Raw genomic sequence first — 16,175 nt, forward strand, 5'->3', positions numbered from 1 at the left:
GTCAGCTACGAAGCTGGTATGACTAAACAAGGAAAATACTCAAGGATAACGTCACATATTTCTAAACTCATAAATATATAAATAAAACAACATTATCACCACAACACCAACCACCTCAAACCCGCAACTAATGCCACAACAAACGCCACATAACGCAACACAAGCATAAACACAACTCCATATCACATCGCAACACATGCAGAGCAGTCTGGGTTAATGCGACCCTCAAGTCGCACCTAGAAAATTGGCAGTAACACTAGAGCTCTAGAGGATCATCCCCACAACCGGCCAAGGAGTAGTTCTGACATATGCCTACGCCACTAAGGCCGTCACACAAGCAGAACATTGAAATACATTTTGCCACTTGGGCCGCCGCTAAGGCTAAATCATATGTATTCATTTTCTTTCGCTAAACTGGCCGCCATTAAGGCAGAACAACTCACACAAAATCAGTTGCCTCAAAAGGGCCACCATAAACACAACACCACAACCCACAAAGCCACACACGCAACAATCATACTGGAAGGTACATTTTCTTCCCTTCCGGTAACCACATAACAACAATATAACTCAATAATGCCGGAAAGTACATTTTCTTCCATTCTAGCCACACAACATAATAACGCCGGAAGGTACATTTTATTCCCTTCTGGCCACACAACATATAAGCACTTCGACTATACAAATATTTCATCCAAAATCCTCCAATTTACCGAGAGGTACTCCCTCTCGGTCACATCCTCCATAACTCAATGAAAACCAACTAAAAATACACAATATATTTCGCAAATATAGTAGCTTTATATACTTAGTGATATACGTATATAAATCACCAAATATATACACATTTATATTTCAATCACACAATAAGTAAACATATATAAAATGTATGTTCACACGTCTAGTTACCGCCAAGGGTAACTAGACAAACGTGAGGTTCACTCACCTTTTCGCTCTAGCCAACAACTGCAACCTCAAGTGAGATTCACTCACTTGGTTTACGAACTCCAAGTACCTAAGTGACAGAAGTCTCCCTTAGTAAACAACTAAACCGAGAATAGTCTAACTCTCAAAAACAACAACCTAAAATCACCGAACCTTTAACAACCACTAACTTCCTTAAGAAATAACCTAACACATGCAAATGACCTATGTAAATGCTCGTATTGACGAGCACAACACAATGTAGTAAACCATTACTCCGAACCATGACCCGACATGCCGCTAACAGTGGCGGCGCCGCCACCAATTCCGGTGACCACCAACGATCACCAAATTTCACCACCACAACCTACACAACATTTCTAATAACTTCCTAGTTGATAACAAAGTCTAAATCAAAGCTTAAAACCTCCAATTTCAGAATTTCCGAAAAATCCCAAATCAAGAACCCTAGAATTGAAATTTCTTGGTTCGAGTTCTTACCCTTCGATTTAGCTCAAAACCTTTGAAGGGGTTTTTGACGACGTTGAGGCAAGGAGATTGAGACTAGTGATGAAGCCTAAACTCGTCGGAAAATTGAAGAACATAATCGGGTCACCGTCGGGTTTCTGAGTCAGCTTTCGGGCTTTGGTGCGTGGAAACCGGCATGCTACTCTATGATCCACCACCACAGGGAGGTGCGTAATGAGGAGACGAAGCGATCTGGACTGGCCCGGTCACCTGAAACCACTGGAGTCGGCCGGTAAAATCGGGTCGGGTCAGAAGAGAAATTTTGTCTCTGAAGGGCGCGCGCGCGCGAAGAGAAAGGGAGAGAAAATAGGTTTTCAGAAAATCTGAAAATCTACCCCGAAAATTTCATATTTATACAAAATACCCGAAAACTCGAAACTTCTGTTATGAATAACTTTCTCATACGACATCCGATTAAAAATGTCACATGTCTACGAACTCGTATTGGCGAGCTCTACGACTCTCGTGAAGGAAGTTTTCTAAAACGAGCGACGAATTTGAAAGTCAATTCTTGAGTCAATCAAATTAATCAAAAAACGACTTATTGGTTCTAGAACAAATTCTACTTCGAATGTGGGATAATTAAAAGACATAGAATATGGATGAACCAAAATATCATTTCATTAATCTCCATGAATTTACAAGAAAAAGAAAATCAAAATTCGGATTATTACAACTATGAAGCTTGGTGTGCACCGAACTCTTATTGTAAGCAGTTGGGAAGTGGCTAAAGAGTGTCTCACCACACACGACAGAACTTTCGCCAACCGCCCGAGATCTTTATGAGCGGAGGTTATGGGGCACGACTATGCCATGTTCGGTTTTAGCCCTTATAGATTGTACTGGCGCCAGGTGAGAAAGATTGACACACGTACTGCACATCCTCTCTAACCACAAGGTGGAGTTGCTCAAGCACGTAGTGGCGGACGTAGGAATTTTTATCTATGGGGGCGAAAATTGGGAATAAGCAAAGGACTACAACAATGAAAAGATATCGAGCAATGATCAGTATCTTCATTGAAGTTGCTGATGCCAAAACATTCATATCACATTGGTCTATTTGATTCCATGTTACAAAGCCTTGTTTGCCCTAAGCCTTGTGATCAACTATGAGTCCGAGTCCTTGTACTTTGACGAATGACCAGCTAGGGCTCTTATCTACATCCAAATTTTAATCATCAATTATGGAAGATTATGGAATGTGGAACATGCATGCACCATTTGAATTTCCAATTCATAAAAGTTGGTTGTGCTACAAACATGGTCTGGAGATACATCGATCAACTCGGTTGGAGCATTCAAATATACTTGGATACTCTTTATGACCTATTCATGTGGAAGACCAGTTTGAAATTAACAAAGCTTCAGAAGCTTTCCACGTGGGAGATAGAATTAGTTGGTTGCAACTATAACCCTTTCAAGTCAATTTGATAAAAGATCAGAATCTCAATCAATTTAAATTCAAATAGCCATCACAATCGGGCTAATACACTGTTGCCTATAAAAAGGCACATCCTCTGCACAAACAAAGGGGGGACGGAGAGGAGGAAACAAAGAGAGAACGGCAGAAAAAGGAGAGAGAGTAGAGAAAAAAAATACACATAAGCTCTGCAAAATTAAAGAACAAACGCCAAAGCATTCAAGAGAGTGCATACAGCTACACCACAGTAGGTCGCGTCTTAAGGGCCCTGATGCACTAGTCTTGAGTCCATAATAACGAAAACGCTTCTCCACGGGGTTCAAGTAGTACCGCTGCTGCGACGTCTTTAGCGATGTCTTTCATACTCGCTTGCCTTCTGATACCTAGAGGGAGCTCGACATGAAGGAATCGTTGCAGTCGTAAAAGATATGCGCAACATGATGCATGGCCAGTGATTAAAAAAACCAAAGCAAGCTGAAAGCGGTGGGTTATCGTCGAAGAAGTGTTGGTCTTGGGTCACCTTTGTTCACTACATGGCATCATAACACACGGAGCATGCAAGGGATCGACTCACCTTCGGTTATGGTTACAAACTTCCTCATGCAGTTCTACCTTTTAAAGGCACCTACAAAGTCTACATTCGGTATGGTACACTATCAGCAAGGATAGCTTTCAGAATGTCTGACGCTGAAAGAGTCACTCAGAGCTCGAATATGAGGACATATGGTTTCAAGTGTGTCAAATACAAAGTACAAACCACCTGTGGTTCGGACGTATCAAAGGTGCATTATAAGCAGAGTAGAAAGGCTATTCAAATGCAAAAGTAGAGTGCATGTACAAATGTACGAAGCCTTACAACAATTATGAAGCGGTGGAGATAAAAAAGTATACATGCCATGTTTTGTAGTGCTAAACAAGAGGCAAATGCACAAGAGACCACGCGGTGGAGTTTGAATTATATGGTGCCATATTATTTGAGGAAGACGTCCAGTTTGGTGTACTTCATGCAAAAAAGACAAATTTCTTGATTGAGACATGTCAATATGAACCATCATGGTCTTTGATGCGCACCAACCTCTTAGATGCACAAAATTCTGCCGAGCTCGATATGATGGGTGCCGAAATGTTAAAAGTGATTCGAGTCATTGGGCCTCCTACAAAATATATGAAAATAAGCCCACACTACAAAGGCCCACCCATGCCTCACCTGAAACTCGAGCTCAAACCATCGAAAACTTCAAAGTCAAAGTGAAGCAGTATAAAGCCCATGTTAAGTCTCAAGACCCAACTACAAAGCTCGACATGGGTGCCCAAATATGCCCACTATACTCCGAGGTCGGTTGTAAAGCCCGGTAAACACTCTACCAAATTAGGTGTCTAGGGAAATACGCTTGGCGGATTAAAGTTCATCATATATCTATCGAGCTCAAATATCGGTGCAAAAGCAAAAGCCTAAATCAATGAACTATGGTCGGTTTGATCCCACAATGGATATGTAGGCAATCTAGCAACCCATTAAATGCAACCACATGTCCAAACAAAATCTTTGACACCACAGTCAAATTCGGCTAGTCTCAAATGAATCACTGACAAAAACAAATAAATTTTCGAGTACAGCCACAAAAACAAACAAACAAACATCCCCTATATTTGATTTCTTCATAAATGGAATCAAAAGGTATTTCCCTACAAATAAGATATTGTAATTAAGAGATACATTTTTGTTTGGTCGAATCCCAAATAATTAAAACTCTATTCATTATATAAATACGAGTAAAATTATGTTCAATGACATTTTCACTTACTACGTGTATAATTTTACTCAACATATGTTTGCATAGGTGTATGTGTTTAAACAACAGAATTTTGATCTTTAATGTTATTTTCTATCCAAACAATGAAATACTAGAGTTTACCACTAACATATTGGCACTCAATGTATGAGTCAAGTCCGTATTATGTAGGTAATAAAATTGCAAATTTGTTTAGTCAAAGGACTTGTATATAATATCTCATATGTTTTTGAGTTGAATGGGGGCAAAACTTGTAAAAACACGAGGTTAAACCAAAAAAAAAGGGAAAAATACTCATCAGTCGACAGATGTTGAGGGACATCGAAATATGAGTAGGGGCAGCTGCCCTCACTGGCCCCCCTCTGCGTCCGCCTATGCAAGCACATCCGAAAATCGGAGATGAAGGTCTCTACGAAACATATATTTGATATGTGGGAGCAGAACAAAAGGTGATCAAACAAATAAGGTGTATGTGGAAATGAAGAGGTGGTTCGGAGAATTGACTTTAAATGTCATGTTCAGGATGAGTGTCGGAAAGTGATTTTTCGTGGCTAACTCGACGCAAGAGAATGAAGAGAACGAGAGATTTCGAAAGGCGCTGAGAGAATTTTCTAGATTGGGTGGTGAATTTGTAATCTCAGATGCAGTTCCATATCTCAGGTGGTTGGACTTGTGAGGTTATGAGAAATCCATGAAGAAAACGGCTAAAGAACTCGATGGTGCGCTTCAAAAATGGTTAGAAGAACATAAGCACAAGAGAAGTACTAATTCGTTGAATGATCATGGTGAGAATGATTTCATGGATATGATGCTTTTCTGTTCTTGATGATGATTTTATAGAAGACTTTGCTGGTTCAATTACTGCTGATACTATCTTCAAAGCTACATGCCTGGTACTTACTCTGATCACTAGCCTTCTTTTCTTCGAAATCAATTTTAAGATTGATGAAGTTCAAATTTCTCCATGTAGATTTTTTCCTATATCTATACTATTAATAACTCAAACATGTTTTGTCAATCAAAACGTTTGTGAACATATATAAGAATCAACCCACTATACTTTATTTTCAATAAAATTTTAATATATAAAAGGTATCTAGGTAAATAATAAATAATAAAATTAATTTAAAAGAAACGGTTGGGGGCAATGAAAAAGATAACGAATAAATTTACACAACTTCCCCACTATTTTCGCAAATAACTTCACAATCTTTCATTTTACGGTTTTACTTGTACGTAACTTCTTCATCTCTCTATATTTCATAGTAAAAATTTTAAGAACAATACCGCAGAAATAGTCCACTCCAAAAATTTATCAACTAACTTTCATAGTATTCAATTTCGTACATGACTTTCGAAACTCTACACATTTAGTACATGACATGAATAACACCGTTAAACATATGTAATAATTAAATTTTGGAAAGGGTAATTTTAGGTTTTGCTCTCTCCTTCTGTGTGCAACTCCAACTTTCCAAGAATAGAACAATTATTAGTGTTATAGAGTGTTCATGAGATCTATCAGATAAACCATGCTCGAAGGCTTCAACAACATGTAAGAGGGGGTTTTGTCGAGGTTGTATGGTAGTGATATTAGCATGGCCGATCCTAAAAATGATCACCCATTGTCTGAGTTAGCGAAGACTAGGCCCAGCAAGCCTCGAAAGACAAAGAAGTCCTAGGAAACTTGTTGTGTTCGTCCCAGCAGCTCCTCCATTTATTATTCACGAAAGTAGCCTGGCATGGCTTGTATTGCAGTCAATATATGACTCATATTGCTCTCAATAAAGGGTTTGACAAGAAGTGTGTGGCGTGAGAGCTAAAAAAAACATGAGTTTCAGAAGAAGATATCATAACAATGGTGCTAAGGAGGTGTTGGCTTGTGAAAGAAGGGATTTGGGACTTATGTGATTTGGAAAGGATGGAGAGCTAAGGGAGATGGAGCATGGAAAGAAGAAGTGTGCTAGAGAGCTTGCTAGCTCCCCCCTCCTATGCCTCCCCTTTTGTTTAGCATAGAATAATGTATTTATAAACTGTCCCAACAGCTAAAGGAATCTTGGTTTAGTGCTTAAACTATTGGGTAAAGACATGACTTGGTTAAAACATGTATTAGACTTGATAATGAATCTTTGTCTATCAGATTTTGTCTAGAGGTTGTGAAACATTTTTGCAGATTTCATGGCAGAAAATCTACTGTTGTGACACCTTTGAGTATTGTGATAGGCAAATATCTTTGCAGATTGCTAACACCACTATGAACAAAGGTTCATTTAATGGTTTTATAACTCCTATCACTTCCACAATGATCACCTAAGCACTAAACTTAAGGTCGTATATGAACTTTGGTGTTACTTCAGGTGAATTGGCCAGGGTTCTAGCGAGTGCAACTCTTTGTGCTTGGCCTACAGACAGCTCAAAACTATTTTTACTGAAAAACAATGCATCGAGGCATGCAAGCAATAATTGACAAAAGTCACTCTGGAATTATGTTAGAAGCAACAGCAAGCAACCCATTATATACACAGGCAGTGGAAATCTTTAATTGCAGAGAAGAACAAATACTACTGGTGTTTCGTTTGATGTAGACATAATTGACAAAAGGCAAGAACAAGTAAAATGCTACAAAAGAGGAAGTCATTGAAATTGAATAACGGTTTCGTTGGCAATCATTGAATAAATAAAGGATATCAATACGAGTGTAACATTACAAGGAAACTATCAAAGTACAATTCTTGACACACCCTCAAAACTCAGAACAATTCCTGATCCCAAATTTTGAATTCCATAACAAAACCCAGAACCCAGAACAAGTTTAGTATCGTATTACAAAACCCAGAACAAGTTTCATATCCCATTACAAAATCCAAAACCTAGAACAGATCTCAAGAACACATACGATAGATCGTCCAAATTGGAGATCTCTATACGCCAAATTAAACGATAGAACCCTTGATTACAAAGAGAAACACCAGCCCATGAGTGTGGAACAAACCTGAAGATGAGCGATGCCAAGGGTAGAGAGAGCGAGGAATCGTGGACCCAGAGGAATTTTGAAGTTATGCCTGGAGAGGTAGAACTTAGAAGAGAGAGTTTTATTTGGTGGAATCTCTCACAAAATTCCTCGTTAAAATCCCGTGCAATTAAAACCCCTTCCTTCTTTTTTTTGCCAAACGACGGATTCGGCCCGGAGGAATTTGTAATCCCTTTTATAAGTCCTCTCCCTCGTTGAAGTCCTCTACCCAAACACGGTAAATTTTCTATTCCACGTACAAATTGGCTTGTCGAATTTTCAACTACGTACGTACGTACTCCTCTAAAGATAATTGAATACAGCATGCGTGTAGATCATATAAGACAATTAGACAAGTGAAATACGCATAATGCATGCCACGGTCCACCTTAAATTTCTACTCCGATCCACGGTTTAATTTCCACCATTCCTATTCGGGTTGTCGATTTTCCATAGGATCCGATGCGTTATAAAATTTTCGTTTGCACATGTTGGGGTTCTGACCGTGCTCATATCAATTCATTTTAAACATACTGTTATTCCTTTGTTACCTTAAAGTCAAGGGTTTAGGAACTTTCTTTAAGCAACGACGCTATCTTTCAATTCATTTGGGTACACATGTTTCGTACCTAGCTAATATCCTTATCTGAAATTAGACAGCTGTTCAATTTCTCTCCCTTCAAACTTCTCTGTTCAATTTCATACGTACCTAATATCCTGATTACTGAGAATTGAAATTAATATTACAAGGCATACAAGCTACTTTATTTCCCTCTAGTTTATCTTGCCTTTCTGGACTAGCTGAATGCTACTGCATGGTATGCGAAGCTGAAATTTTTAGGTGCATGAACACAATGAAAGAATGAAAGTTGATCATGTCGTCTGTGGCGCCTAGTCCCATCTTAACTTAATTATACTGGTACCTATACCTGTTGTCAATCTTGAATCTTCTTATCTTGGTTTTGAATCTTCTTAGCTGAAATCTTCTTACCTGTTGCATGGAGTTTCTGTTTCCATCTTTCATATGTGATCATACCATCATAGCAATTGTCCTTTTTCTGTTTTCTTTCATATGGATATCAAAATTCTTGAAGAAAAACATAACTAATAATAGAGAACCCCCCAAAGCGGATGGTGCCTGGCCAATACTCGGCCACCTTCCCCTCTTAGGAGGGACTCAACCACCCCACATAACCCTAGGGAACATGGCTGATGAGTACGGTCCGTTCTTCACTATCAAGCTTGGTGTGCACCGAGCTCTTGTTGTAAGCAGTTCGGATGTGGCTAAGGAGTGTCTGACCACCAATGATAAAGCTCTTGCCGACCGCCCGAAAGCTTTAGGCCCAGAGATTATGGGGTACAACTATGTAATGTTCGGGCTTAGCCCTTACAGTCCTTACTGGCGCCAGGTGCGAAAGATGGCCACGCTGCACATCCTCTCGAACCACAAGTTGGAGTCACTCAGGCAAGTCCGAGAATCGGAGGTGAAGGAGTCTACAAAAGTTTTATTTGATATGTGCGAGCGAAACAAAGGTGTCTCAAGCAAGGTGCCGGTGGACATGACGAGGTGGTTTAGAGACGTTACTCTAAATGTGACGTTGAGGATGGTTGTTGGAAAACAGCTTCATGGGGCTACCACGGCGCAAGAGAAGGAAGGGAACGAAAGCTTCCGAAAGGCGCTGAGGAATTTTTTTAAATTGATGGGGGAATTTGTAGTCTCTGATGCAGTTCCATGGCTAAGGTGGTTGGATTTGGGAGGTTATGAGAAGGCCATGAAGAAGACGGCTAAAGAACTCGATGGTGTGGTTCAAGAATGGTTAGAAGAGCATAAGCATAAGTAAAAGTAAACAGATGAACAAAAACTCAGAACAACACAGAATTTTGTTGACTACAGTGTAAACCTTTTCAGGAAGAAATCACTGCGAGACTTTATTGTAGTCTACACACTATAATCCACTATGATATCAAGATTGTTACATCCACAAGTAGAGATTAAACTGAATCTCTTTACTAAGCACACACAGCTTACTTGTGCAGATCTGAACAACTTAACTTAACAGTGAACCTAAGCTAGGTAGTCACAAACCTAATTCAATACAGATGAATAGCTCTGAGATTTCCAGAAACAGAAGAACCAACACACAAGTGTTGCTTGACTAATACTTCGAGAATATTGATCTCAAGCTTAACCTGTTGAGCAAGACACAACAGCAGAATTAAATCAACTTCTGTATATAAAAACCAATATCCGAGAACCCCTACTTATAGAAAACATATTCCTTTTAATATTGCTATTTTTTCTGATCTGATTAGAGATAAGAAAGGAATAAATGTAATCAGATCAATTACAATTAGTTTAGATTGATATAAAGATATACTAGAAACCTAATCTGTATCAAAAAAATACGGATGCCATATCAACCAAAAACCTTTCCAAGATTTCCTAGTTAAACTAGGAAACACAGCAGCAGCTTGTATGAAGAGCCAAACCTGAATACCTTCAATCTCCCCCTTTGGCCTTGCATACAACAACATAAGTTATTTTTCTTTAAACACCTGCAGAACCAAGATAGACTAAAGATACGAAACCTCACATACCAATGAAACCAAACCAATGTTTTAGAATCAAAAGGGTCTGTACAGAAAACAAGAATCAGTGACCATCATATTCTTGATCTGACAGACAAGATCATAGGCAATAAGACACAGATAAAACAAACAGCCGCATAAAAATAAATAAGTTTGTGCTTATGCACTTACAACCAAAAACAAAAATTTGTTCAAGCAAAAATTGTTCAAGCAAAAATAGAATGGCAAGAGTTCAAAGAAAAATAAATTAAAACTGCTGCTGCTCTCCCCCTTGGTGTATGCAGGCTAATTACCCCAGCCAGAACTACCAGCCTTGGCTTCCTGAGCCTTCTTGTCCTCGTCACGCCGGATAGCATCATCCCAGACCTTGCAACCAGCGGCTGGAGGAGGAGATAAGTAGCCAGAAGAACCATAAGGTAGAGGGGAAACCCGAGGAGATGGAACAGAAGGAGAGGGAGAACGAGAGCCATAAGGAGAACGGTGCCTGCCAGGAGTGTCTAGAACAGCATCTGTAAGGGCAGCTATCGCCACAGTTAGCCTACCAACAGCACGATCCAACATAGAATAGTGTCTCTCCATACGGCCAGCATAAAAATCTTGAGAGATTTGAAGCCGAGAGAGAGAGGCCAAAAGGGCAGCATGAGGAGTAGCCTCATGAGATGAAGGAGGAGGAAATGGCAAGACTGGAGGAATCTCAAAACCAGAAGAAGAAATATCGTGATCTCGGTGGTACACAGCATCATCAATGAGCCGACGACGCTCTGTCATACTCAAACGGTCAAGTTCACCAGTACGTGAAGGATAATGAGAACGCACCATGATATACCTGCACACTTAGAGAAAAAAATGAGAACTGACAAGGAAGAGGAAGCGAAAAAGAATGAAGAATTGTGAACTAGATCAAAGAATTATATAGAAGCAAAAACGTATCAAGTTCAAACCCTAGCAGAATATCAAAAGAATTCTAGAATCAATGCACTTCCTAAACCAATGCAAAAGACGCTCCTAGAAAGACAAAAAACCTTGGATAGATGCACAAAACCATATTTGTTGGTTCATCATCAGAAGAAGAAGCAACTGAGCTTCTTTGTTCTTTAACAAAATTAACATGGTTTTTATGTGCAGAAGATTTGGCACCGCTGTAGCCAAGTCCAGAAGTATCTTTGAATTTTTTTGAACCTTCCAGTAACTTACTCATAGAGTTTGAACTGACTTCAAATTTTTGAAACTTTTCTTCAGTTTGCTTGAGCTTATCCTGCAACAATAAAATATCAGAAGATAGAGAAAAATTTTCATCTATTTTTGTTTTTAAACTTTCTTCCAGATCAAGAATTTTCTTTGCAAGTTCAACTTCATTTATATTGCCATTTGTCTTCAGAAGATCATTATTCAATTTCTCAATGTCATTCACCAGATGTTTCCTTTCAAACTCCCAGTCTTTTTGAGCAGATCTGAGCATCATCTCAGTCTTTGTGTGTTCTCTAGTAATTTGATCAATTTTGTCTTCCAATTTTTTGTTCCTCTTTAACATTCCCAATGATGCTGCGTATAACTCTGCGTATTTGTCTTCTTTTTCTCCATCTTCTCCATCAGAACTGTCACTGTAAGAATTTTGAAGAGAACAAACAAGAGCAACATTTTTGAAAATAACAGCATCATCATTATCACTATCACTATCACTCCAAGAAGATTTAAGAGCCTTTGTTTCAGAATCTTTTGTTTTTCTATTTCCACAGTCTGTAGCAATATGTCCAACTCCACCACATTCAAAACATCTAATATTAGAGGAAGACTTGTTTTGTGGAAATTTGCTAGAAACAGTATCACCATTTGATTTCTTGCTAAAATTCTGAAAACGCTTTGGTTCTGAAGCAGATTTTGAGGAATTTTTATGTTTCAAAAATTTTTTAAATTCTTTAGTCAAAAGAGCAAACTCAGTCAAATTTAAACTATCATCAACCTTTTCTTCTTCCTTTGAAGCTTTAAAAGCAATATTCTTCGTTTTCTTGGTTTCTCTCTTATCATCATCCTTTAGCTTAAATTCATAGGTTTTAAGATTGCCTACAAGTTCAGCCAAGGGATAGGTGTCAAGATTTTGAGTTTCTTGAATGGCTGTCTCTTTTGCTCGAAATCTTAAAGGTAAAGACCTTAAGAATTTCTTAACAATTTTATGCTGAGGAATAGCTTCATTAAGACTAGCACATTTGCTGGCTACCGATATCAATCTTTTATGAAAATGATCAATAGTCTCGTCATCCTCCATCTGTAAGGCTTCCCATTCATGTTCAAGTAACTGTAGTTTGTGAGCTTGAACCTTTTTATCACTTTCATAAGTTTCAGCTAGAGTATCCCACTGTTCTTTTGAAGTGCTACAGTGAGATACCAGCATTCTGTCATCTTTAGATAAAGCTATGTTCAAGGCATTTATTGCTTTGTTTTCAGCTTCACAAAATGCTATTTCATCTTTGGACCAATCTTTAAATGGTTTAAGAGATAAACTACTAGAGATAGCACCATCTGGCTTAGATCCACTTTCAATTTCCTTCGTCTCAATCACAGGATGTTCCCATCCATGTAGAATACATTGCCATGATCGAGAATCAATTGAAGAGACAAAAGCTCTCATAGCTCCTTTCCAATCAGAGAAATTGTCGCCAGTGAAAGGAGGAGGAGCGTTTATAGAGTTTCGTTCCATCATACCAGATCTACTAGATAAAAATCTAGAACCTGCTCTGATGCCAAATAAAAGTAAACAGATGAACAAAAACTCAGAACAACACAGAATTTTGTTGACTACAGTGTAAACCTTTTCAGGAAGAAATCACTGCGAGACTTTATTGTAGTCTACACACTATAATCCACTATGATATCAAGATTGTTACATCCACAAGTAGAGATTAAACTGAATCTCTTTACTAAGCACACACAGCTTACTTGTGCAGATCTGAACAACTTAACTTAACAGTGAACCTAAGCTAGGTAGTCACAAACCTAATTCAATACAGATGAATAGCTCTGAGATTTCCAGAAACAGAAGAACCAACACACAAGTGTTGCTTGACTAATACTTCGAGAATATTGATCTCAAGCTTAACCTGTTGAGCAAGACACAACAGCAGAATTAAATCAACTTCTGTATATAAAAACCAATATCCGAGAACCCCTACTTATAGAAAACATATTCCTTTTAATATTGCTATTTTTTCTGATCTGATTAGAGATAAGAAAGGAATAAATGTAATCAGATCAATTACAATTAGTTTAGATTGATATAAAGATATACTAGAAACCTAATCTGTATCAAAAAAATACGGATGCCATATCAACCAAAAACCTTTCCAAGATTTCCTAGTTAAACTAGGAAACACAGCAGCAGCTTGTATGAAGAGCCAAACCTGAATACCTTCAATAAGGGGAGTGCTGATTCTGTGCAGGACGTAAATGGTGAGAATGACTTCATGGATATGATGCTTAAGGTCCTTGATGATGATTGTACAGAAGAGTTTGGTGGTTCAATTACTGCTGATACAATCGTCAAATCTACATGCCTGGTATGTACTTTGATCATGACTAACCATTCCCTTTCATTTATTTATATGTGAACTTCAACATTTATTAGATTCTCTCCTAAAAATCTATAATATAAGTACACATATAATAAGAATTGAAAAAAAAAACTCATCTCTTTGAAAACGCTCTCTCCCTGTTGAAAGAGCCGCCACAACAACAATTGCTATAGTCCTCCCGGTGGTGTTCCGCGCTGGTGAGGCTTGTCTCGTCGTCGCCATTAGGCCGCTGGATGGGTATTGTTAGTTTGAAGTCATTTGGCTTTGCAGATCGGTGATGCGTGAGGCTTTATTAGCTTGATTCGGTTTGTGTTTTCGCTGCTTCTTCGAGTATACATCATGGGATTGGTTCCTAGCGTGGCATGAGAGGATGCTTGCTTCTTGACGGCGGCGGAGGCTTTGTCTTCTTCATTAGGGTGGTGGTGATACTCCTGGGACGTTAGACTTCTCTCTTTGGAGTGTTTTAGTGCTCTTGGAGTCTCTTCTTCTCTTTCGGGTGGTGATACTCCTGAATGAGCGGCTTCTTCTGGTCGGTTGGAGTCTTGGACCGGTGCGGCAGTGGTGCGGCGGCGGAATTGTGCTAGGAGAAGTTGAGTAGGGAATTAGGCTGGGTCAACTGTTTGGGCTTAAGCTTTTGTTTTTTGTTTTTGTAGACTTATTGACTTTATTTTATGCTGAGTGTAGCAGGTCTCGATCCTGTATTGCGTTTAGTTTCGTTTTATTTTGTCCAGTAGATAGTGCATGCTAAGGGTAGTTTGTCACCATTTGCATGATCCTTATGATCGTAAAGCCTCGTTGCTCGATTTGGATTGATGTCTAATAAATTCGTTTCATCCCCTAAAAAACTCTATAATATAAGTACACTCGAGCTCCTTCTGGTAATTGTTTAGCAAAGACAACAGATGGAACATAATTAATTAGTTGAAGAAAATCACACTCCGTTGCTATCTTTATAAGATATATTCCAAGTTCAATTAATTGAATCACTTCATTCTACATTAATGCTCCCTGAATGTTTGAAATCATGCATTTTGGTATGTTCTTTGCAGGCGGTTCTTCTAGGGGGAACAGATACCACGGCAGTTACATTGATCTGGGCTCTTTCTTTATTACTCAACAATCCTGGAGTCCTGAAGAAGGCACAACTTGAGCTAGACAACCATGTTGGTAAGGAAAGGCAAGTGAATGAATCCGATATGAAGAACCTGATCTACCTACAAGCCATTATCAAGGAAACCTTGAGGCTATACCCTGCTGCACCTCTCTCAGTACCCCACGAGGCCAGAGAAGACTGCACAATAGGCAACTATCGTGTAAGTGCAGGAACACGAATTATTTTCAACATTTCGAAGATTCAGCGCGAGCCAAATGTCTGGCTCGACCCTTGTCTATTCCAACCTGAAAGGTTCCTTACTACTCACAAGAATATTGATGTTAGGGGACAAAATTTCGAATTGATACCATTTGGAAGTGGTAGACGAATATGTCCAGGAATCTCTCTAGCTCTTCAAGTTGCTCAACTTACACTGGCTCATTTGTTACATGATTTTGATATTACAGCTACATCTGATGAACCAGTTGATATGGGTGAGAGTGCAGGATTAACAAACCTGAAGGCAACCCCACTGGAGGTCCTTCTCACCCCACGCCTGCATCCTAAACTCTATGGAAATGTTGAGAAATGACTAGTATTTTCTTAAATGTTATGAATTCCAGCACTAGCAATTTATCTCTGTCAAGACTGAAGGGCGAAATATATTGTAATTCAAGTCTTACTATCCCATTTCCTTTTATGCATTTCAAATGCTGCAACAGTGTCTTAAATTTTGCATCATTTATCGGATTATAGTTATGCTTTAACTTTTAAGAAACCTATACCGAGTAGTAGTTTTAGTCTAAGTATCCTGTATCAGAGATGAGATATTCTTAAAGAGTATCCAGCAATGTGGAAGTGTCATCGACGCAATCTTCAATCCGCGTACCATGTAGTCGTAAACTGAGTATTTCTAATCTCAGGACAAGAAGTAACCTATACTACCTCCAAGATTTGTAAAGCCATCTCAATAGAAATTTTATAAATAGAGAAAGAATCCTTTAGCATCTACATTCGCTAGTAACATTAAGGTAATGGTTCAGCACACAGGAGAGGAATGGATTGATTCACAAACTAACTACATAGTGGTATGGTGAAGGCACAGCCTTCTGGGTTCCGGTGTTCTTTCCATATCCGTCCTGTAACTCGCAGCTTCAACTCTTTCCTATCCCCACCAGAGAAGAAAAGCGCCATGTTGCGCTGTATTATGAGGCCATCATGGCAGTATTCTGGGGTTTCCTTCCCATATGAT

At 38.9% G+C, this 16,175-nt stretch overlaps 1 protein-coding gene across 1 annotated transcript; it reads left to right on the forward strand.

The window, feature by feature from the left end:
- The first annotated feature begins 8,673 nt into the window (after positions 1 to 8,673).
- On the forward strand, positions 8,674 to 15,515 carry LOC126803663 (cytochrome P450 CYP82D47-like). The gene is made up of 4 exons (XM_050531429.1): positions 8,674 to 9,512; positions 9,887 to 9,905; positions 13,699 to 13,815; positions 14,880 to 15,515. Exons 1-4 carry the CDS (start codon positions 8,674 to 8,676, stop codon positions 15,513 to 15,515), a joined length of 1,611 nt encoding a protein of 536 aa, XP_050387386.1.
- The last annotated feature ends 660 nt before the right edge of the window (positions 15,516 to 16,175 follow it).

This window comes from Argentina anserina, chromosome 7 (genome assembly GCF_933775445.1).
Source record: "Argentina anserina chromosome 7, drPotAnse1.1, whole genome shotgun sequence".
NCBI classification, from domain to species: Eukaryota; Viridiplantae; Streptophyta; class Magnoliopsida; order Rosales; family Rosaceae; genus Argentina; species Argentina anserina.

Bases quoted from the DNA above. Each gene is read 5' to 3' on its own strand.
- LOC126803663 (XM_050531429.1), top strand. From the start codon at position 8,674: ATGGAGTTTCTGTTTCCATCTTTCATATGTGATCATACCATCATAGCA. The intron at 13,816-14,879 runs GTATGTACTTTG...TGTTCTTTGCAG, and splicing joins TCGTCAAATCTACATGCCTG to GCGGTTCTTCTAGGGGGAAC.